Source organism: Brienomyrus brachyistius, chromosome 19 (genome assembly GCF_023856365.1).
Source record: "Brienomyrus brachyistius isolate T26 chromosome 19, BBRACH_0.4, whole genome shotgun sequence".
Taxonomy (NCBI): Eukaryota; Metazoa; Chordata; class Actinopteri; order Osteoglossiformes; family Mormyridae; genus Brienomyrus; species Brienomyrus brachyistius.
This window is the reverse complement of record NC_064551.1, coordinates 4,330,089-4,347,239: the sequence shown is the minus strand read 5'-3', so window position 1 is coordinate 4,347,239 and position 17,151 is coordinate 4,330,089. Positions and strand designations below refer to the sequence as shown.

Here is a 17,151-nt window from a genome sequence, read left to right as displayed (position 1 = left end):
ATGCCGCCTAGCCTGATACGCTCCCTGGAAACTTGCTGGTATTTGGGTGACTGGTTCTGTAAGATACACGCTAGTATAGAAATTTTACTCACTGCAGCATCCATTTTTATGCTTTATTTGATTTCTGTTGATCGATACGTTGCTGTTTCTCGGCCTCTGTTGTATCACGCTTTGATCACAACTCGTGTTGCAAAGTACATGATCCTGACCTGCTGGGTTTTTTCTGCCCTCGTAAGCTTTTGTATGGAGCGAAACAGCTTGATAATTCAGGATGTTTACCTCACACAGTTTAACTGTGAGGGAAGGTGTGCTGTGTTAGTAGACAAGGTGTCAAGCATATTATTTTCCCTTTTTGTTTTCTTCATACCAGGGTTATTTATGCTTGGCCTCTACCTGAAAATCCTAGTTATTGCACATAAACAAGCCCGTTCAATTCAGGTCACAATTCTTACTAACAGGAACCATGAAAAGACCAGAATCATTCTGTCTAAGATGGAGCAAAAATCCACCAGGACACTGGGCATAGTTACTGCTGTGTTCCTGTCCTGCTGGTCACCCGGTTTTATATATTTAATAATAGATCCAGTCATTGGTTTATCCACTCCGTATATGTATGAGATTCTTATTTGGATTGGCTATTTAAATTCAGGAATGAATCCCCTAATTTATTCATTCTTACTTAAATGGTTTAGGGAGTCACTGAGAAAAGCCTTTAGTAAAATATTAAACAGTTTTGATTAGTGTTACTATGGAGGGTCCAGGTTAAATGCTGGTAAATGTACAGTGTGACTGAGGTTTCTGTCTTTTCTCCTCATTTCCCACATCGATGTTACTGCTCCTCTGATACTGACTCCTGTGTCTGTAATTATCATCACTGACTGTCTGCCTTTAATGTCAGGGCAGAGCACAGATGGAGCGGTTTATACTAGTTATTGCTATAAACACTACTAAATAAATTATATATAATACAGAGTGTCCATAAAGTCTCTTCACAATTTCAAAAATGTATTATTATTTGCTGCAATATCAACGCACTCAGACACAACTTGTATTGGGAGGGGACTTCAACTTAGTACTTAACCCAGAATCTGACAGATGTAGTACAGCATCTAGTTACCGTTCTTGCCAGTCATCCGAAACAATAAAACAACATATGAATGATTTCGGCCTATGCGATGTCGTACTTTTCACGCCACGCTCAGATAATACATGTTTTCTCGCCAGTCCACCATTCTTACTCCCTGATGGACTTTTTACTTAGCAGCAATTCAGTCATGAAGGATATATGTGAGACACAAATTCACCCGATCACAATCAGTGACCATGCACCTGTCACTATAGGAGTTAGTGCACCACCTTTTAAACGGTGGAGACTGAATGCATCATTACTAACGGACTCAGAATTTCTAGAAGTTATTAAAAAATATCGGACAACATTTATTGAAACGAATGGCCTGCCTGGTATCTCTGTCTGCTTTTGCTGGGAGACGGCAAAGGCTGTAATACGAGGCAGAATAATTTCACATTCAGCACAGAGAGAGAAAAAGGGAAAAGCACTCGAGACGGAACTAGAACAGAAATTTAAGACGTTAGAATCAGCACATTTTTCCTCCCAAGAAAAACACCTTCTCAGTGAGCTGAGAAAATTTGTGGCCACGCTGGAATTGAATATCTTTACACTGTAACTTTAAGTTAAAATAAAATTGTCCTCCGGAGGGGGGGGCTGGCAGAAAAAGAAATATTACAAAGGCAAATGAAAGGACAGATATTTGGAAATGATTACAAAATGAGACGTATATATTTACGTTTTTTTGCCTCTATATGGGCACCATTAGCTGCATGAAGCACATGAAGATGGTACTCGATTCCTTGTCATGTTCGCTGTAGCGTCCCCTCAGCAATGGTGGCAATGGCTTCAGTGATCCTCTGCTTTAGATTACTGCTGTTCCGGAACCTTTGTTCGCAATGTGATTAAAAACTTTGATAACCACTGAGCACATACAACAAATCTGATGAAGATATCTCATCAATTGCCTTTGTAATACATTTTTGAAATTGTAAAGAGACTTTATGGACATCCTGTATATTCTGTGGAGTGGCTCTAATTGAAACTGCTTTTCTCCATTTTTCTGTCATTCACTTTAATTTTTCAAAAATGCAAATGATAAAATGTGAAAGCAAAACTGTGTGGGTGAGATTTAAATTCAGTGTTTTTTATATTATACATCAAAATACACAACCGGGACATCATTAAAGATTGATATGGTGACAATAAAACATTACAAGTCAGATTAGAAAACAAAATCTAGAAGTTAACAGAGGACAGGAAACAAAAACTAATTTGATGTTTACAGGATAATAACCTGTGAGGGACCAAGACCAGCTGGTTGCTGATGTACTGATGCTTGTACCTGCAGAGCAGAGCAAGCAGCCTTGTTTGAAAGCTACAGTAGAAACAGGAGGGCAGAGTGGTGAACCCTTACACTGCCAGACTGCTACAGACACTGCAAGATGTACTAGGGCCTGACCAATGAGAGTTTAGGAAACTGAGGCACTGGGTATAATAAAGTCAGTTTAGATCAGGGGTGGGTGTTAATACTGGTACCACCAGAATCAGCACAAGCACCAACCCGTGATGACTTACCAGTACCCTGAGGATGTCCAGGAGAAATCTGAGAGAGGGGTTTGGAAGAACCAAGTATAGAATCATATGGTGCAGAAGAGTTTGACAGGCATTGTTATACCCAAAGAAATGTTCACCTAGGAGCACCTGGAATAGCCCACATAACAGCCTTGTGGGCCAGAAGCGACTGCAGCCCCATGCCAACATATCCAGCATTCCCTGAAGTTTTCTACTTTGGACCAACAGTGTGGTCTTTCTAGACACGGACAAGAAGGACAGACCCTGACTAATACCCACATTGAGAGATGTACACGTGCTCAGACAAAATGCTGACTAGATGCTACAACAGACAACTGGCTGTGTAGAGTTGACCATATTCCCCACATATACTTTGACTGGATGCCCTGGATGACATCACACTTATGTTTAATCAATATCTGTTAGGCTGTTGTATATATTACTTATGCAGAAATAATTCTGTGATGCCCAGAAATAAATGGCGTAAGCTGGAGTTGGAGAAAACTGTTGTTCTCCTTACTGATTTATAGATTTTCAGGGTCACTGCAGCGGGTAACACAGGCAGCACAGGGCACTCAGCCTGTGTATCTTATGCTGCTGCTTCAGATAACAACTCGGTCTGTGGCGGGTAACACAGGGCCACTCAGCCTGTGTATCTTATGCTGCTGCTTCAGATAACAACTCGGTCTGCGGCGGGTAACACAGGCAGCACAGGGCCACAGCCTGTGCATCCTATGCTGTTGGTTCAGATAAATCGGTCTGCAGCGGGTAACACAGGCAGCACAGGGCCACTCAGCCTGTGCATCTTATGCTTCTGGTTCAGATAACCCCTCAGTCTGGCGCTGGTAACTGAGGCAACACAGGGTCACTCAGCCTGTGTAACTTATGCCTATGGTTCATTTAACAACTCAACCTGAGGCGGAAAACAAAGGCAATACAGGGCCATTCAACCTGTGTATCTTATGCTTCTGGTTCCGATAACTGTTCAGTCTGGGGTGTGTAATACAGGCAGCACAGGGCCACTCAGCCTGTGTATCTTATTAACAAGGTAAGCAAGAGGTAAGAAACAAATATCCATCCATCCATTTTCCAAACCGCTTATCCTACTGGGTCGCAAGCGGTCCGGAGCCTATCCCGGAAGCAATGTGCACGAGTTAGGGAACAACCCAGGGTGGGGGATCAGCCCATCGCAGGGCACACTCACACGCCATTCACTCACGCATGCACTCCTATGGGCAACTTAGCAACTCCAATTAGCCTCAGCATGTTTTTGGCCTGTGGGGGGAAACCGGAGTACCCGGAGGAAACCCCACGACGACATGGGGAGAACATGCACCCTAGATGGACAGGACAGGCCCGGGAACAAGATGAAACCATTACCGGGGCACAGGGAACAGGCCGCCGATGAGGCGTCAGAGGTGCGACCACAGGCCGGCAACAAGGCGACGGCGGGGGACCCGCAGGCGGGTTGGACTCGAGTCCTGCGCCTATGTCCCCTCCCTTTATGGGACACTGACTGGCGGAATTCTGGCCGGGATCGACCCTACTGGGGCGAAGGCAGAGGAGTCCTCCTCCTGAAGGAGTCCATTGGGGCCATTAGGGAAGTCCCGGAGGGGTCCCTTTCGAGCTCCTCCTCTCCCTCCATCAAGGGAGGAGGCTGGACGGTCAGGTAGTCTGAGATCTCCTCGGGGACCGGAACTGGGGTAGTGGGAGCCAGAGCAGGTGCCAGAGGGATTGGAGCCTCTGCGTTGGGTGGAACTGGGACCTCAGGTGCGGGTGGAGTTGAAGGGCGGGTGAGCAAGGATGGGCAGAGCAAGGATGGGCAGAGCAAGGACGGGCGGTGCCAGGAGATCGGACGCAACAGGGGCCTCAGGTGAAGCAGGAGGCAGGGCCTGTGCAGTAGGCGGAGGCGGCATCTCGGGTACAGCAGAAGGCGGAGGCGGCGCCGTAGCAGGAGCCTCGGATGGAGCAGCAGGCAGAGCTGCAGTAGGAGCCTCGGGCATAGAAGCAGCTGCAGCAGGGGCCTTAGGCAAGCAGCAGTTGGGACTGGAGCCCCGCAGGGTGGCCGCGCTGCAAGAACCACTCGGGGTGCTACAGGGGCCTCGGATGCAGCGCGAGCTTCTGTGGGCAGTGCGTCAGCCACCGGGCTCCTGTGGGTGGCAGATCAGGAACATAAGGCGCAGCAGCCAGGGTTGGCACCTTAGGAGCAGGCGTTGATCCTTAAACTGCAATGGCTGTCACACAACGTGGATGAGGGTAAGGCAGGCAGGCAGGAAGGACCAGGCAGGAAGGCGGATAACGGGGCAAACGAGGGTTTAATCGGGATAGGCAGGACGGAAACACGGGCATAGACGAACAGCTAGTAACATCACGTAATGACGGATACGGAAAAAGGGGAGACCAGGACTTAAATACATCAAAGCAGGGCAACATAATCAGACGGGGCTGGAAACAAATCGGGGAAGCACACGTGGGTAATCAGGGGGCGTGGTACACATGAGGAGCGGACCGGTCAGGCATCACAATGGCTCTATAAGGGACAAATTAAGAGATATGCTAATATGCTAATGCTAATCTTTTCTAGGACGTGATTGGTTTGCGGCCTTTAAAGCACGCCACATTTTGTCAAGCCGCACTCCGGAAGCAACCTCTCTTGGTAGAGAGAGCTACTGCCTTGAATAGGCACAAGGTGGGGGGGTTCTTTGATAAGCTCTCTAAGGTGATGGACATGTAAGAATGGCCTTGCCATGCCAGCCCCAGAAAGACACTCCTGTACACAATCAAGGCTTGTAGAAAATTGGCCTTTGATGTTGTTAAATAACTTTAAATAAACCTTCAGTGAGCAATTTTGTATTGAATTTGTCTAGCTTTTATATAGAATTACAGATTCTGAGATGGAAATATACGGTTTTACTTCAATAATCAATGGCACGATTGACCCCAATGTACTGTATTCTCTCCAAAGGTACAACTTATCCAACACCGGGGCCAAGTTGTCTCACGAGACCCCTTTTTTTCCAGAAAGCTATATTTCTTAAATGCTGTATTTCAGATCCAGAGTGACTGTTCCCAGAGATGCACCACATCCTGAAATATATGTACTGTACGTACTTTAGTTGGTGACAGTATTCCTGTCATGGCCTCGCTTTAAGGTCACTCTGTAGACTGGCACAGCTCACCCCTCGCTCCCCTACAGATTGCCTTTCCCCAGTCTGTAAGGTGGCCACTTCAGGTGACAGATTCAACATGACAGCAGAGATGACTTGGCACATATGTGCTCTTGGGCCTTGACTTAGGGGGAGGGCAGTGTGTTTGTGTCTCGAAGCCTTGGCAGTAAGGAAAACAAATGTCTCCAGTGAGTAAGTAATGTTTGCACCTGCAATTGTTGTCTTGTTTAGTTACTATCAAACACTGCTGTAATATTTGCCAAAAACATTGCAATAAAGATCATTTACTCAAGGGGGCAGCCTATTCACTGATTGGTTAATGAACACTATTGGGGAAAGCTAAGACTGCATTGGTCACAGGGTACGAAGTATCGGGTGATGATGGTATATTAGAGAGGCTTCTCTACTGCCCAGTCAGTCTGCTGCAGGACTTCACACGGAGGTACTGTATGGTTCACAAGGTCTTACTCTTGTATTGCTTTCAGCTGCTGTACAAAATGTTGTATCTGTTGAGTCCTATCTTGTTGCAGTTTAAATTAGAAAATTTATAGATAATATTTACAGGATACAGTATACAGTACTGTGCAAAAGTTTTAGCAAGTCAAAGAAAATGTTTTAAGCTTTTTATCTACATAGTAAGAGCACATTTTCTCAGAGAAAATTTTTTTCTAATTATTTATTTAAATTATTTAACATTGGAATGAATGTAATTGAATAATGACAATAAAAGTTAACAGAATTTCTTATTTTCTCCAAAACAGTTACAGATATCTTGCTGGATACATAGATTTATGCCAAAGTTCTAGGCCTGTAGCCAGAAATAAATTTCTTGGGGTGTCCAGCTGCCCTACTGATAGGTGCCTCTCTGTAGATTCTGCAGACTGGTGGGGGGTCCACTTCTGTAGGGTCTCAAATAAATTTCGAGAGGGATTCAAAATATCTGCCTGCTTCTTGATCAATTATAAAAAATCTCCGGGGGAGGGGCGGCTCAAACCGGTTCTTTTACTATGTGTCTGCATGCCTGCAATGCTGACCCACGCGAGCATTTCAGCACATGGCAGCAGGCACCATGTTCTCAGGGGGCACCAAGCAGGGCAGCCCCTCCTAATCCCCCCCGCTCCCATTCAACAATGTCTTTTAACAAGTTCATGCGAATTAACGTCTGATATACTTGATATGATTGTTCGGGGGCGGCACGGTGAAGCAGGGATTCGCCGCTTCCTCTGGGATCTGAGTCTCAGACTCTGCCCCGGCTCCACATGTGAGACGTTTGCATGTTCTCCCCTTGTCGCCGTGGGGTTTCCTCTGGGCTTTCCAGTTTGCCCCCACAGTCCAAAACCATGCTAAGGTAAAATGAAGTTACCCAGTTGTGTGTGTGTGAGTGTGGCTGTGTTTGCCCTGAGATGGGTTGGTGCCCCGTCCTGTGTTATTCCCTGCCTTGTGCTGGTAGCTTCTGGGATAGACTCAGTCCCCCAGAACCACATGACCCTGCACAGAACAAGCAGGTATAGACAATGGATGGAAGTATATTGTTCTTTGGCAGCCACTGAAAAGCCTGTGTAGCATTTTCACTGTGTTACATGCATTCTGTGAGCCACCAATCAGCTCCGTTTCTTTCTGACGTGACGTCATGTGTGCTGTTGCTCAGGGGCACTTAATGCTCTTAATCCAGCCCTGCTGCAGTGTAACGATCATATAACCATAATTTTCCTTCACTGCCTAAGATTTTTGCACAGTGCTGTATGTATGTACACACAGAAATTGATGGTACATGGAAAAAAAAAAACAAATATTCAAAATTTAGAAAGAATTGAAATCTGACACCGCCTGTGTATTGCAGCACATTGTCATAACATTATGCTGCGTTAAGACTGATGTGATAATGACAGATATCATGAAGTCTCCAGCGGTTTTGGCTGATTGATTTCAGGCAAAAAAAAAAAATGTTTTCATTCAAAATTTTACACAATATATTTATGTGTGTATATGTAATGAGAGATGTGGACTTTGCAAATGATTAGTTACCATAGTACTTCTGAGAAAAAATAATAATAACATGAAAAAGTTCATTTTAAATGCAGGACCGGTGTGGTTGTGCAGGTTAAAATCTCTCTTTTTTTCCCCATGCAGGTTGCAAAGGTTGTTTTTTTTTATCCTTTGGAACATAAAACAATGAAAAACAACCATTCTTGGAATGATAATGTACACTACTGCTTCGAATCCTCAAACACTTCCTGCCTCAAGCACGTTTATCCAACCACAATACGAGCCTCTTTGTATGTTCTGTTAGGGGCCACCGTGCTCCTCACTGTGCTGGGAAATCTCCTCGTCATCGTTACTATATCCCACTCCAAACAGCTGCACACTCCCACCAATTACCTCATCCTCTCCCTGGCTGTCAGCGACTTCCTCGTGGGGGCAGTGGTCATGCCGCCTAGCCTGATACGCTCCCTGGAAACCTGCTGGTATTTGGGTGACTGGTTCTGTAAGGTACACTCCAGTATAGATTTTTCACTCACCGGAGCATCAATTTTTATGCTTTATTTGATTTCTGTTGAGCGATACGTTGCTGTTTCTCAGCCTCTGCTGTATCACACTTTGATTACAACTCGTGTTGCAAAGTACATGATCCTGACCTGCTGGGTTCTTTCCGCCCTTATTGGCTTTGGGATGGAGCTAAACAGCTTGATAATTCAGGATGTTTACCTCACACAGTTTAACTGTGAGGGAAGGTGTGCTGTGATACTAGACAAGGTGTCAGGCATATTATCTTCCCTTTTTCTTTTCTTCATCCCAGGGTTATTTATGCTTGGCCTCTACCTGAAAATTCTAGTTATTGCACATAAACAAGCCCGTTCAATTCAGGTCACCATTCTTATTGCTGAGAAGCGGGAAAAGACCACAATCGTTCTGTCTAAGATGGAGCAAAAATCCACCAGGACACTGGGCATAGTTACTGCTGTGTTCCTGTCCTGCTGGTCGCCCTCTTTTATATACATAATAATAGACCCAGTCACTGGTTCATCCACACCGTACCTGTATGAGATTCTTCTTTGGATTTGCTATTTAAATTCAGGAATGAATCCCATCATTTATTCATTCTTATTTAAATGGTTTAGGGAGTCACTGAGAAAAGCCTTTAGTAAAATATTAAACAGTTTTGATTAATGTTACTATCGAGGGTCCAGGTTAAATGCTGGTAAATGTACAGTGTGACTGAGGTTTCTGTCTTTTCTCCTCATTTCCCACATCGATGTTACTGCTCCTCTGATACTGACTCCTGTATCCTGTATCTGTAATTATCATCACTGACTGTCTGCCTTCAATGTCAGGAAATAGCACAGATGGAGCGGTTTATAATAAATACTGTTTTTTCTCTTTTTCCAAAATTAACACCACTTCATAACTTATATATGCTGTACTACATACTTTACCTCTAATTCAAACTTATTTTGAACCATTTTTCTCTCCCGTTCACTGTGGTTCTTTAAACTTGTCAGTAATAAAATGTGGGTGCAAAACTGTGTTTGAATTGTGACATTTATATTCCGTGCCATTTTCAGGTTATACGTTAATAGAGTTGCCCCACAGCCCCCAAGCATTAGACAGATACATCACTACAATTTAAGAGTCCAGGTGAAATACTGCTGAATATCTTCTGGTTTATGTCACAGTTTTTTCTCATCTCACACATCAATGTTACCACACCTCTGATACTGACTCCTAAATCTGTTAGTTACTGTATCAATACTGGCTATCTGCAATTAATGCCTGGACTGCTATATAAATTATATACTGAACAAAAATATAAACGCAACACTCTTGTTTCTGCTCCCATTTTTCATGAGATGGACTTAAAGACCTACAATTCATTCCAGATACACAATATTACCATTTCTCTCAAACATTTCTCACAAATCAGTCTAAATGTGTGATAGTGAGCACTTCTGCTTTGCTGAGATAATCCATCCCACCTCACAGGTGTGCCACATCAAGATGCTGATCTGACATCATGGGTAGTGCACAGGTGTACCTTATACTGCCCACAATAAAAGGCCACCCTGGAATGTGCAGTTTTTTGCTTTATTGGGGGTCTGGGGACTCAGAACCGGTTAGTATCTGGTGTGACCACCATTTGCCTCATGCAATGCAACACATCTTCTTCGCATAGAGTTTATCAGATTGTCAATTGTGGCCTGTGGAATGTTGGTCCACTCCTCTTCAATGGCTGTGCGAAGTTGTTGGATATTAGTGGGAACTGGTACACGCTGTCGTATACGCCGGTCAAGCACATCCCAAACATGCTCAACGGGTGACATGTCCGGTGAGTATGCTGGCCATGCAAGAACTGGGACATTTTCAGCTTCCAAGAACTGTGTACAGATCCTTGCAACATGGGGCCGTGCATTATCTGTCTGAGTGGCTGGTCTCAGACGATCTTGGAGGTGAACCTGCTGGATGTGGAGGTCCTGGGCTGGTGTGGTTACACGTGGTCTGCGGTTGTGAGGCCGGTTGGATGTACTGCCATATTCTCTGAAACGCCTTTGGAGACGGCTTATGGTTGAGAAATGAACATTCAATGCACGAGCAACAGATCTGGTTGACATTCCTGCTGTCAGCATGCCAATTGCACGCTCCCTCAATGCTTGTGGCATCTGTGGCATTTTGCTGTGAGACAAAACTGCACATTCCAGGGTGGCCTTTTATTGTGGGCAGTATAAGGTACACCTGTGCACTACCCATGATGTCAGATCAGCATCTTGATGTGGCACACCTGTGAGGTGGGATGGATTATCTCAGCAAAGCAGAAGTGCTCACTATCACACATTTAGACTGATTTGTGAGAAATGTTTGAGAGAAATGGTAATATTGTGTATCTGGAATGAATTGTAGGTCTTTAAGTCCATCTCATGAAAAATGGGAGCAGAAACAAGAGTGTTGCGTTTATATTTTTGTTCAGTGTATATATATATAATATATCCTCCACATTGGCTCCTGATTCAAACTGATTTTCACCGTTTTTCTCTCCTGTTTACTTTGATTCTTCAAAATTGTCAGTAAGAAAATGTGAGTGAAAAATGGTGATTGAATGGTGACATTTAAATTCAGTGTCATTTTCATATTTTGCATGAAAATACAGTAGTTGCCCCAAAGCACCGAAACATTCGAGAGGTACAACCCTTCATTATAAATCAGAGTAAAAATCGCTCAAAGTTAACAGAGGACAGACAACAGAAACTCATTTGATGTTTACAGGATAATAACCTGTGAGGGACCAAGACCAGCTGGCTGCTGATGTACTGATGCTTGTACCTGCAGACAGGTACGGATTATGGGTTGTGTGGGCCCCTGGGCAAAACGTTCGCGAGGGCCCCCCCCATCACCACCACCACAACCACCACAATTCAAGGGCCCTTGGCAGCCAAACGCCCTACCTATAGGGTCAGGGGCCCTTGTAGGCAGAGGATCAAAGAATGTAGGCCCTCTAAAATAGACAAACGAAAATACATTGTTGATAAGCGTTGCAAATTGTTTTGGGCTAGGGGCCCCACGGGCCCCCTGCACCCCAAGGGCCCCTGGGCAGCGGCCCCGCTGGCCCGGTCCGTAATCCGTCCCTGCCTGCAGAGCAGAGAAAGCAGAATTGTTTGAAAGCTACAGTAGAAACAGGAGGGCAGAATGGTGAACCCTTACACTGACAGACTGCTACAGACACTGCAAGCTGTACAGCCGAACCCTGAATCAGGAACAGGGATCTTTATATTCAAAGATGGCCTGAAACATGTAATCTGCATTAAACAACCTTAACAAATTGTAAATGATTCAATACACTGGTTCAACAAAATGATGCTGCTATTCGATGTTTAACATCATACAGCATAAAAGCTTTACAGGCTGTATCTGGGTTAACTAGGCCATAGAAATCTACACCATCATAGCCTTTCATCTATGATTCCCTTCCCAGTGGAAGTTTAGCGTTGTGTGTAAACATACACAATGATAATAGCACCACCTACTGACACAAAGTATGGTTGCAATAGAAGCAAGAAAGATGAAATAAACTTCACATGACTGTCAGAAACATGTTTTCTAGTAATGGCCAAAGAAAGTGTCATGAATAAATTGCTGTATTTTCAAACTCCACTAGATTGTCGTCTCTGATCAAAAAAGATCTCAAAGCATGAACCCAAATCAAACCATCTACTGCGCTCAAAAACACAGCAAAGGCCTCAGGAAGCTTCGTTGGCATCACTAGGATTTTCACTTCAGATTTTAGTGCCCTCTACACTATCACCCCAACATTTATAGACACTTCTCACATGAGGGTTCTAGTAGATACAAATGACTTGTAAAGCAGCTGCCATAATTAAAGTGAAGACTGAGACCGAATCTGCATCCCGAACATAGGTGGGTAAACCACAATATAGGGGCCCTGTAGCAAAATGCTTTGCAGCCCACTCTCCCTTTATTTATATATGGAACGACAAGGAAGCCTGTGTTCTGTATTCTGAGTGGACGACGTGGCTTGTAAACTTGAAGTAATTTTGTCAGGTAGGCAGGAGCTAGACCATTAAGAGCCGTATATGTAAGTAGGAGAATCTTGAAGTCAGCTCTAAACCTAACAGGAAGCCAATGCGGGGAACTAAGAACAGGGGTTATGTGGTCAAACTTCCTGCTCCTGGTGACAATTCGAGCTGCTGCGTTTTGAATACGCTGCAAGGTATTTCATGTGCAGTGTCTGCTCCCAGATAGCAGAGCATTGCAGTAGTCTGTCCTACTGTATACAAAGGCATGTACCAAGTTCTCTGTGTCTTGAATAGTAAGAAATCGTCGGAGTTTGGTGATTTGGCATAGCTGTAAGAAGCATGCCTTCGATACTGCATTTACATGGGATTTAAATGAGAGGGTTTTATCTAAGATGACACCTAGGTTACGAGCTGAGCTGCTGAGGGAAAAGTTCAGCCCCTTGGAGTGAAGTGCGGAGATTAAAAAATTCCTATTTGCAGACCTGCCACAAAACAACAGAACCTCGGCTTTCTAAGCATTTAGTGATAAAAAGTTTTATTAATAATAATAATAATAATAATAATAATAATACCTCTCCTGAAGCTGATACCTTATCGTAGCTGGAGTCAAGGTGTTTGCATGTTCCAGTGATCCCAGGAACTAAGTTCTCCGGGGCTTTATGCCCCTGGTAGGGTCACCAAAAGCAAACAGGTCCAGCGGACGGTATTTTTGGCTCACCCTATACTCCACCAGCCTTCTTTGCGGGATTCAGTAGGCGGGAGCGGAATAAACCAGAACAGATGCGGGTGAGAGCGGGTCGAAATACTACACATTTCTGCGGGAGCGGGCGGGAGCAGGACAGAAACTTGCGGGAGTGTGTGGGAGCGGGATGAAAAATCAGTCCTGCGCAGACCTCTAATGCAGGTTACCGTGAGACTGAAGCCGGGGCTATAGGAGACGAGGAGGAAGGTGATGGGGCAGGTAAAAGGGCTGGTGGTGAGGAGGGAGCTGAAGGGGACATTGGCGGAGAAGAAGAGGGAACTGTAGCCAAGGCAGGCGGGGGTGCAGCCATGACGAGGCATCAGAGGCATCTGACCGACGAGGCATCAGAGACTGGGCTACTGCTGGCCGACAAGACGCCACAGGTGAGGTCGGGGGCACCTGCCGAGCTGGAGTCTGGGAGGGCAAAGGCGTGCCAGGGAATCAACCCCTCCCTTTACGGGAGACCGGGAGGCAGGAACCCAGCCGAGATCCGCTGTGATACGCTGGCGCTGGCTGGGGTGACCAGGTTGTGGTCAGGGTGATCCCTGAGAGGTCCCACTCAAGCTCCTCTTCCAGCTTGATTAAGGACAGATGAGTGGTGGTCAGGCCATCAGGGACCTCCACGGGGACAGGGGCTGGGGCCAAAGGATTTGCCGCAGAGGAATCAGAGACCAGGGAGACTGAGGCTGGTGGAGCAGGGACTAGGGGAGACAGAATGTCAGCTGCCCGAACTGGGGCCACGGGGTCTGGACCTCCGCCGTGGGAACCGCCAGGACTGGGACCGGAGTGTCGCAGGGTGGTGCATCGGCTGCTGGGACTGGGCCCTAGCAAGGCGGCGCATCAGCCGCCAGGACTAGGCCCTCGCAAGGCGGCGCATCGGCCGCTGGGACTGGCAGCACAGGGACTGGTTCCAAAGCAGGAACTTCTTGCATGGGGACCTCGGGCCCTGGAGCAGGGACCTCTGGCGCAGGGACCACGGGTGCCAGAGCAGGGACCTTGGAGCGAGGTGCTGGGCCAGAAACTGTGGGCAGCGGCAGCGGTGCAGGGACATTGGGCGGTGCAACCAAAGCTGCTGGGTCTGGAGCCCCAGGGACCATAGCAGGAGCCACGGGGAGCTGAGCAGGAAGCGAAGATAGCACCTCAGGCAGTGCGGGAGGCGGAGGCATAGCAGGAGCCTCGGGCGGTGCAGTGGGCAGAGGCGATGCCATAGCAGGAGCCTTGGGCAGAGCATCAGGGACGGGCAAATCAGGGACAGGTTAAGGCGGTGTTAGGACCTCGGGCGGAGCAGGCGCCTCAGGGTTGGGCTGAGGCGAGGCTGCAGCAGGAAGCAGAGGTGGCGCCTCGGGCGGTGCAGCAGCAGCCACAGCAGGAGGAGCCTCGGGCAGAGCAGCAGCCACAGCAGCAGGGGCCTCGGGCAGAGAAGCAGCTTCAGAGGGCAGTGACACAGCAGCCACTGAGACCAGAGCCTTGCTGGACGATGTGGCCGGCGCTGGGACAAGCAGGTCAGGAACAGGTGAGTCAGGCAGAACAGTCTTTCCAGTTGTCGTCATTTGGAGTTCATCTGACAGAGCTCAGTATTGTACCAGGGGGCAGAGTTTGTAAAAGACACAAGCCTAGTTTTCAGCGGTGCAGAGAGTAAGCTTTAGATTTGGACATTAGCAATGTGAATTTTTCAGACAGTAGAGGGACAGACATATTTCAGATTTACGAAAGGTTATTTTATGTGATTTTTTCTAAATAGGTATAGGAATATCAATGTTGAAGGTGACAGCTAGCTGATCAGAAGCATTTAGGTCAATACCAGAAAGATGTATAACATTCAGGCCAATGGAACATACCAAGTCCAAAATATGAACTAGCGGTTCAGGACCAAACAGTTTAAAAGTCAAATGTTTAAATGATGCTGGAGATGGAATGGGTAAGAATTTTGTTGATGTTCCTGAGATAATGGGAACTATGTACTTCTTCAAGTGAGGGGAGACAACAGTCGACTATCCGCTGACCGACCTCTATGACCCTGTGGAGCTCTTTCCTGTGCTACTGTGCAGCTGGAGAACTATGAACAGAGACAGTAGGCCAGGATGTTCTCTACTGTGCAGCGGTAGGAGGACACTAGCAGTTTCTCAGGGATGTTGTTCATCAGAAAGTAGAGTCTCTTTTGTGCCTTCTTCACTAGCTCAGCTAGTTCCCCAGGTCTGGTCCTCCCTTGTCCCCGTTGATAATGCTTCTGGACCATAGTGTAGCTTTTGATATGGTTGGTCATTCTATTCTATTACAAAGACTTAAATTGATAATGGGTGTGGAGAAGTGGGGGCACACTCTAACCCTCTTGTGCGGTCACTCAGGAAGTCCTTGATCCAAAGGCAGGTGGAGTGTTTGGTCACCAGTGTATGAGGAAGGATGATATTAAAATCAGGGCTGAAGTCTATGAAGAGCAGCCGTGTGTAGCTCCCCTGCATCTCCAGGTGGGACAGAACAACATGGAGAGCAGTGGCCACACCATCCTCTTTAGACCTATTTGCACTGTAGGCAAACTGGTACGGATTAAACATGGGAGGAATGAAAGAGATGATGTGGTTCCTGATGAGTTTCTTGAAGCACTTCATCACCACAGGGGTCAGTGGAACTGGCCTGAACTTAAGACTATGATGGAGGACTTCAGGCAGGGTGGCATAGTGGCCTGGTACAAGGTCTGGTTGAATATCCTGGTGAAGAGTCTGCCCAGTTGGTCCTCACAGTCCTTCAGCACGTGTCCTGAGATGAAGTCAGGTCCAGCTGCCTTAAGTGGGTTGACAGCTCACAACATGCGCCCACCTCATGCTTCTCCACCCTGAAGATTGTTGTTGGTTTCTGGATGAGGTCTAGCTGCCTCTGGTGGTTCCACCTCAAACTGGGCAAAGTAGTGGTTCAGTTCCTTTGCCCAATGATAAACCACCTCCCACAGCTCCGGAACTGGTCCTGTAGTTGGTTATACACTGGAAACCCATCCACACCTGCCTGTCATTGCTGCCGTCCAGATGTTCATCTATCCTCCTCTTGTAGCATCCGGTGCTATGTGAACAGTGGTGATCATGACCACAGCAAACTCTCTTGGAAGATATATGGGTCTGTATCTGACACTCACATACTCCAAGTTCGTGGAGCAGTCACTGTGTTTGTACACCAGTTGTTATTTACATCCCCGCTCTTACCGGAGTAACTGGTCCTATCATGGTGCTGTGGCGTGTAGCCTGTCAGCTAGATAGCAGAGTCCGATATCAATGAGCGAAGCCGGGATTCCACGATCAACAGAACGCAACTGTTCATGACGATGTTATTTGTTGCCACCTGCAGCCTCAGTTCATCAGTTTGGTTGGCGAGGGATCTGGCATTGGTGAAGCTCAATCACAAAGGTGATTAGAAAATGGTCGGAGAAGGACATATTCAATGGACAGACAGGTACAGGATGAGCTTAAACTCCTTGAGTAATAATTAAATCTAAAAATCAAGTAATAATCAAGATTTGTGCTGCATTGAAACCAACGTTTGGCATGAACAGGACTAACCAAAGGGTTGGCTTTACTGTAGCAGCCCAACCATGAATACTGACCCTGTTAAGCTCCCGACAAACAGTTTTGATGGGATCAGAAGGGTGCATTTAATTCTGCAGTGAGTTGGGTGGCTGTGGTTTATGTATTTTGGATACAATCTGGGTTTGCTCTACTACTTCAACCTTCACACTCTGCTCTTAAAGATGGAATGTGTAATTAGTGAAGGTTGGCCACCAGGCTGCGCATATACAGGCGTAAAACCTCAAACACTATACTGGAAGGTGTTTCACTTTTATTGTCCTGCAAGTGAAAAGTTCATTACGCAAATACAGAGAACACATGCAAACTCCACATAAGCAGAGCAAAATGCCCAGGGCACCGTGTACTGAAGCCAAAGGCTGCCCAGGGCACCATCTGCTGATGCCTAAGTCCACCGAGGGCACCGTGTACTGAGGCCTAAGGTTACCTACTGTAGGGCACCACATGGGCTTTGACTGGCACTGATTGCACTAATAATATACAGTATCATGGCAGTTTAAGTAACGGT

General features: G+C 46.3%; 3 protein-coding genes across 9 annotated transcripts in view; all 3 read left to right on the top strand.

Annotated features, from left to right (window-relative positions):
- LOC125714941 (trace amine-associated receptor 1-like) overlaps positions 1-9,103 on the top strand; it is a 67,435-nt gene extending 58,332 nt beyond the window's left edge. For 2 of the 3 annotated variants that reach the window (XM_048986075.1, XM_048986063.1), the window contains exon 3: positions 8,997-9,103. The gene's annotated coding sequence lies outside the window, so the exon portion shown is untranslated. Of the gene's footprint in view, positions 1-761; positions 884-8,996 lie in introns of those variants that run through there. The other variant, XM_048986064.1, reaches the window with a different exon arrangement.
- LOC125714940 (trace amine-associated receptor 1-like) overlaps positions 1-17,151 on the top strand; it is a 96,658-nt gene that overhangs the window by 34,355 nt on the left and 45,152 nt on the right. For 3 of the 5 annotated variants that reach the window (XM_048986060.1, XM_048986061.1, XM_048986059.1), the window contains exon 3: positions 732-866. The exons of 1 other annotated variant lie outside the window; for it this stretch is intronic. In XM_048986060.1, coding sequence (XP_048842017.1) covers positions 732-766 — 35 coding nt within the window. In that variant the 3' untranslated portion in view covers positions 767-866. Of the gene's footprint in view, positions 1-731; positions 884-17,151 lie in introns of those variants that run through there. One more of the 5 variants, XR_007383890.1, reaches the window with a different exon arrangement.
- The window catches only part of LOC125714946 (trace amine-associated receptor 1-like), a 62,437-nt gene that overhangs the window by 41,331 nt on the left and 3,955 nt on the right, over positions 1-17,151 (top strand). The window contains exon 3 of the mRNA XM_048986110.1: positions 8,541-8,562. Within this exon, the coding sequence (XP_048842067.1) occupies positions 8,541-8,562 (22 nt within the window). The remainder of the gene's footprint in view (positions 1-8,540; positions 8,563-17,151) is intronic.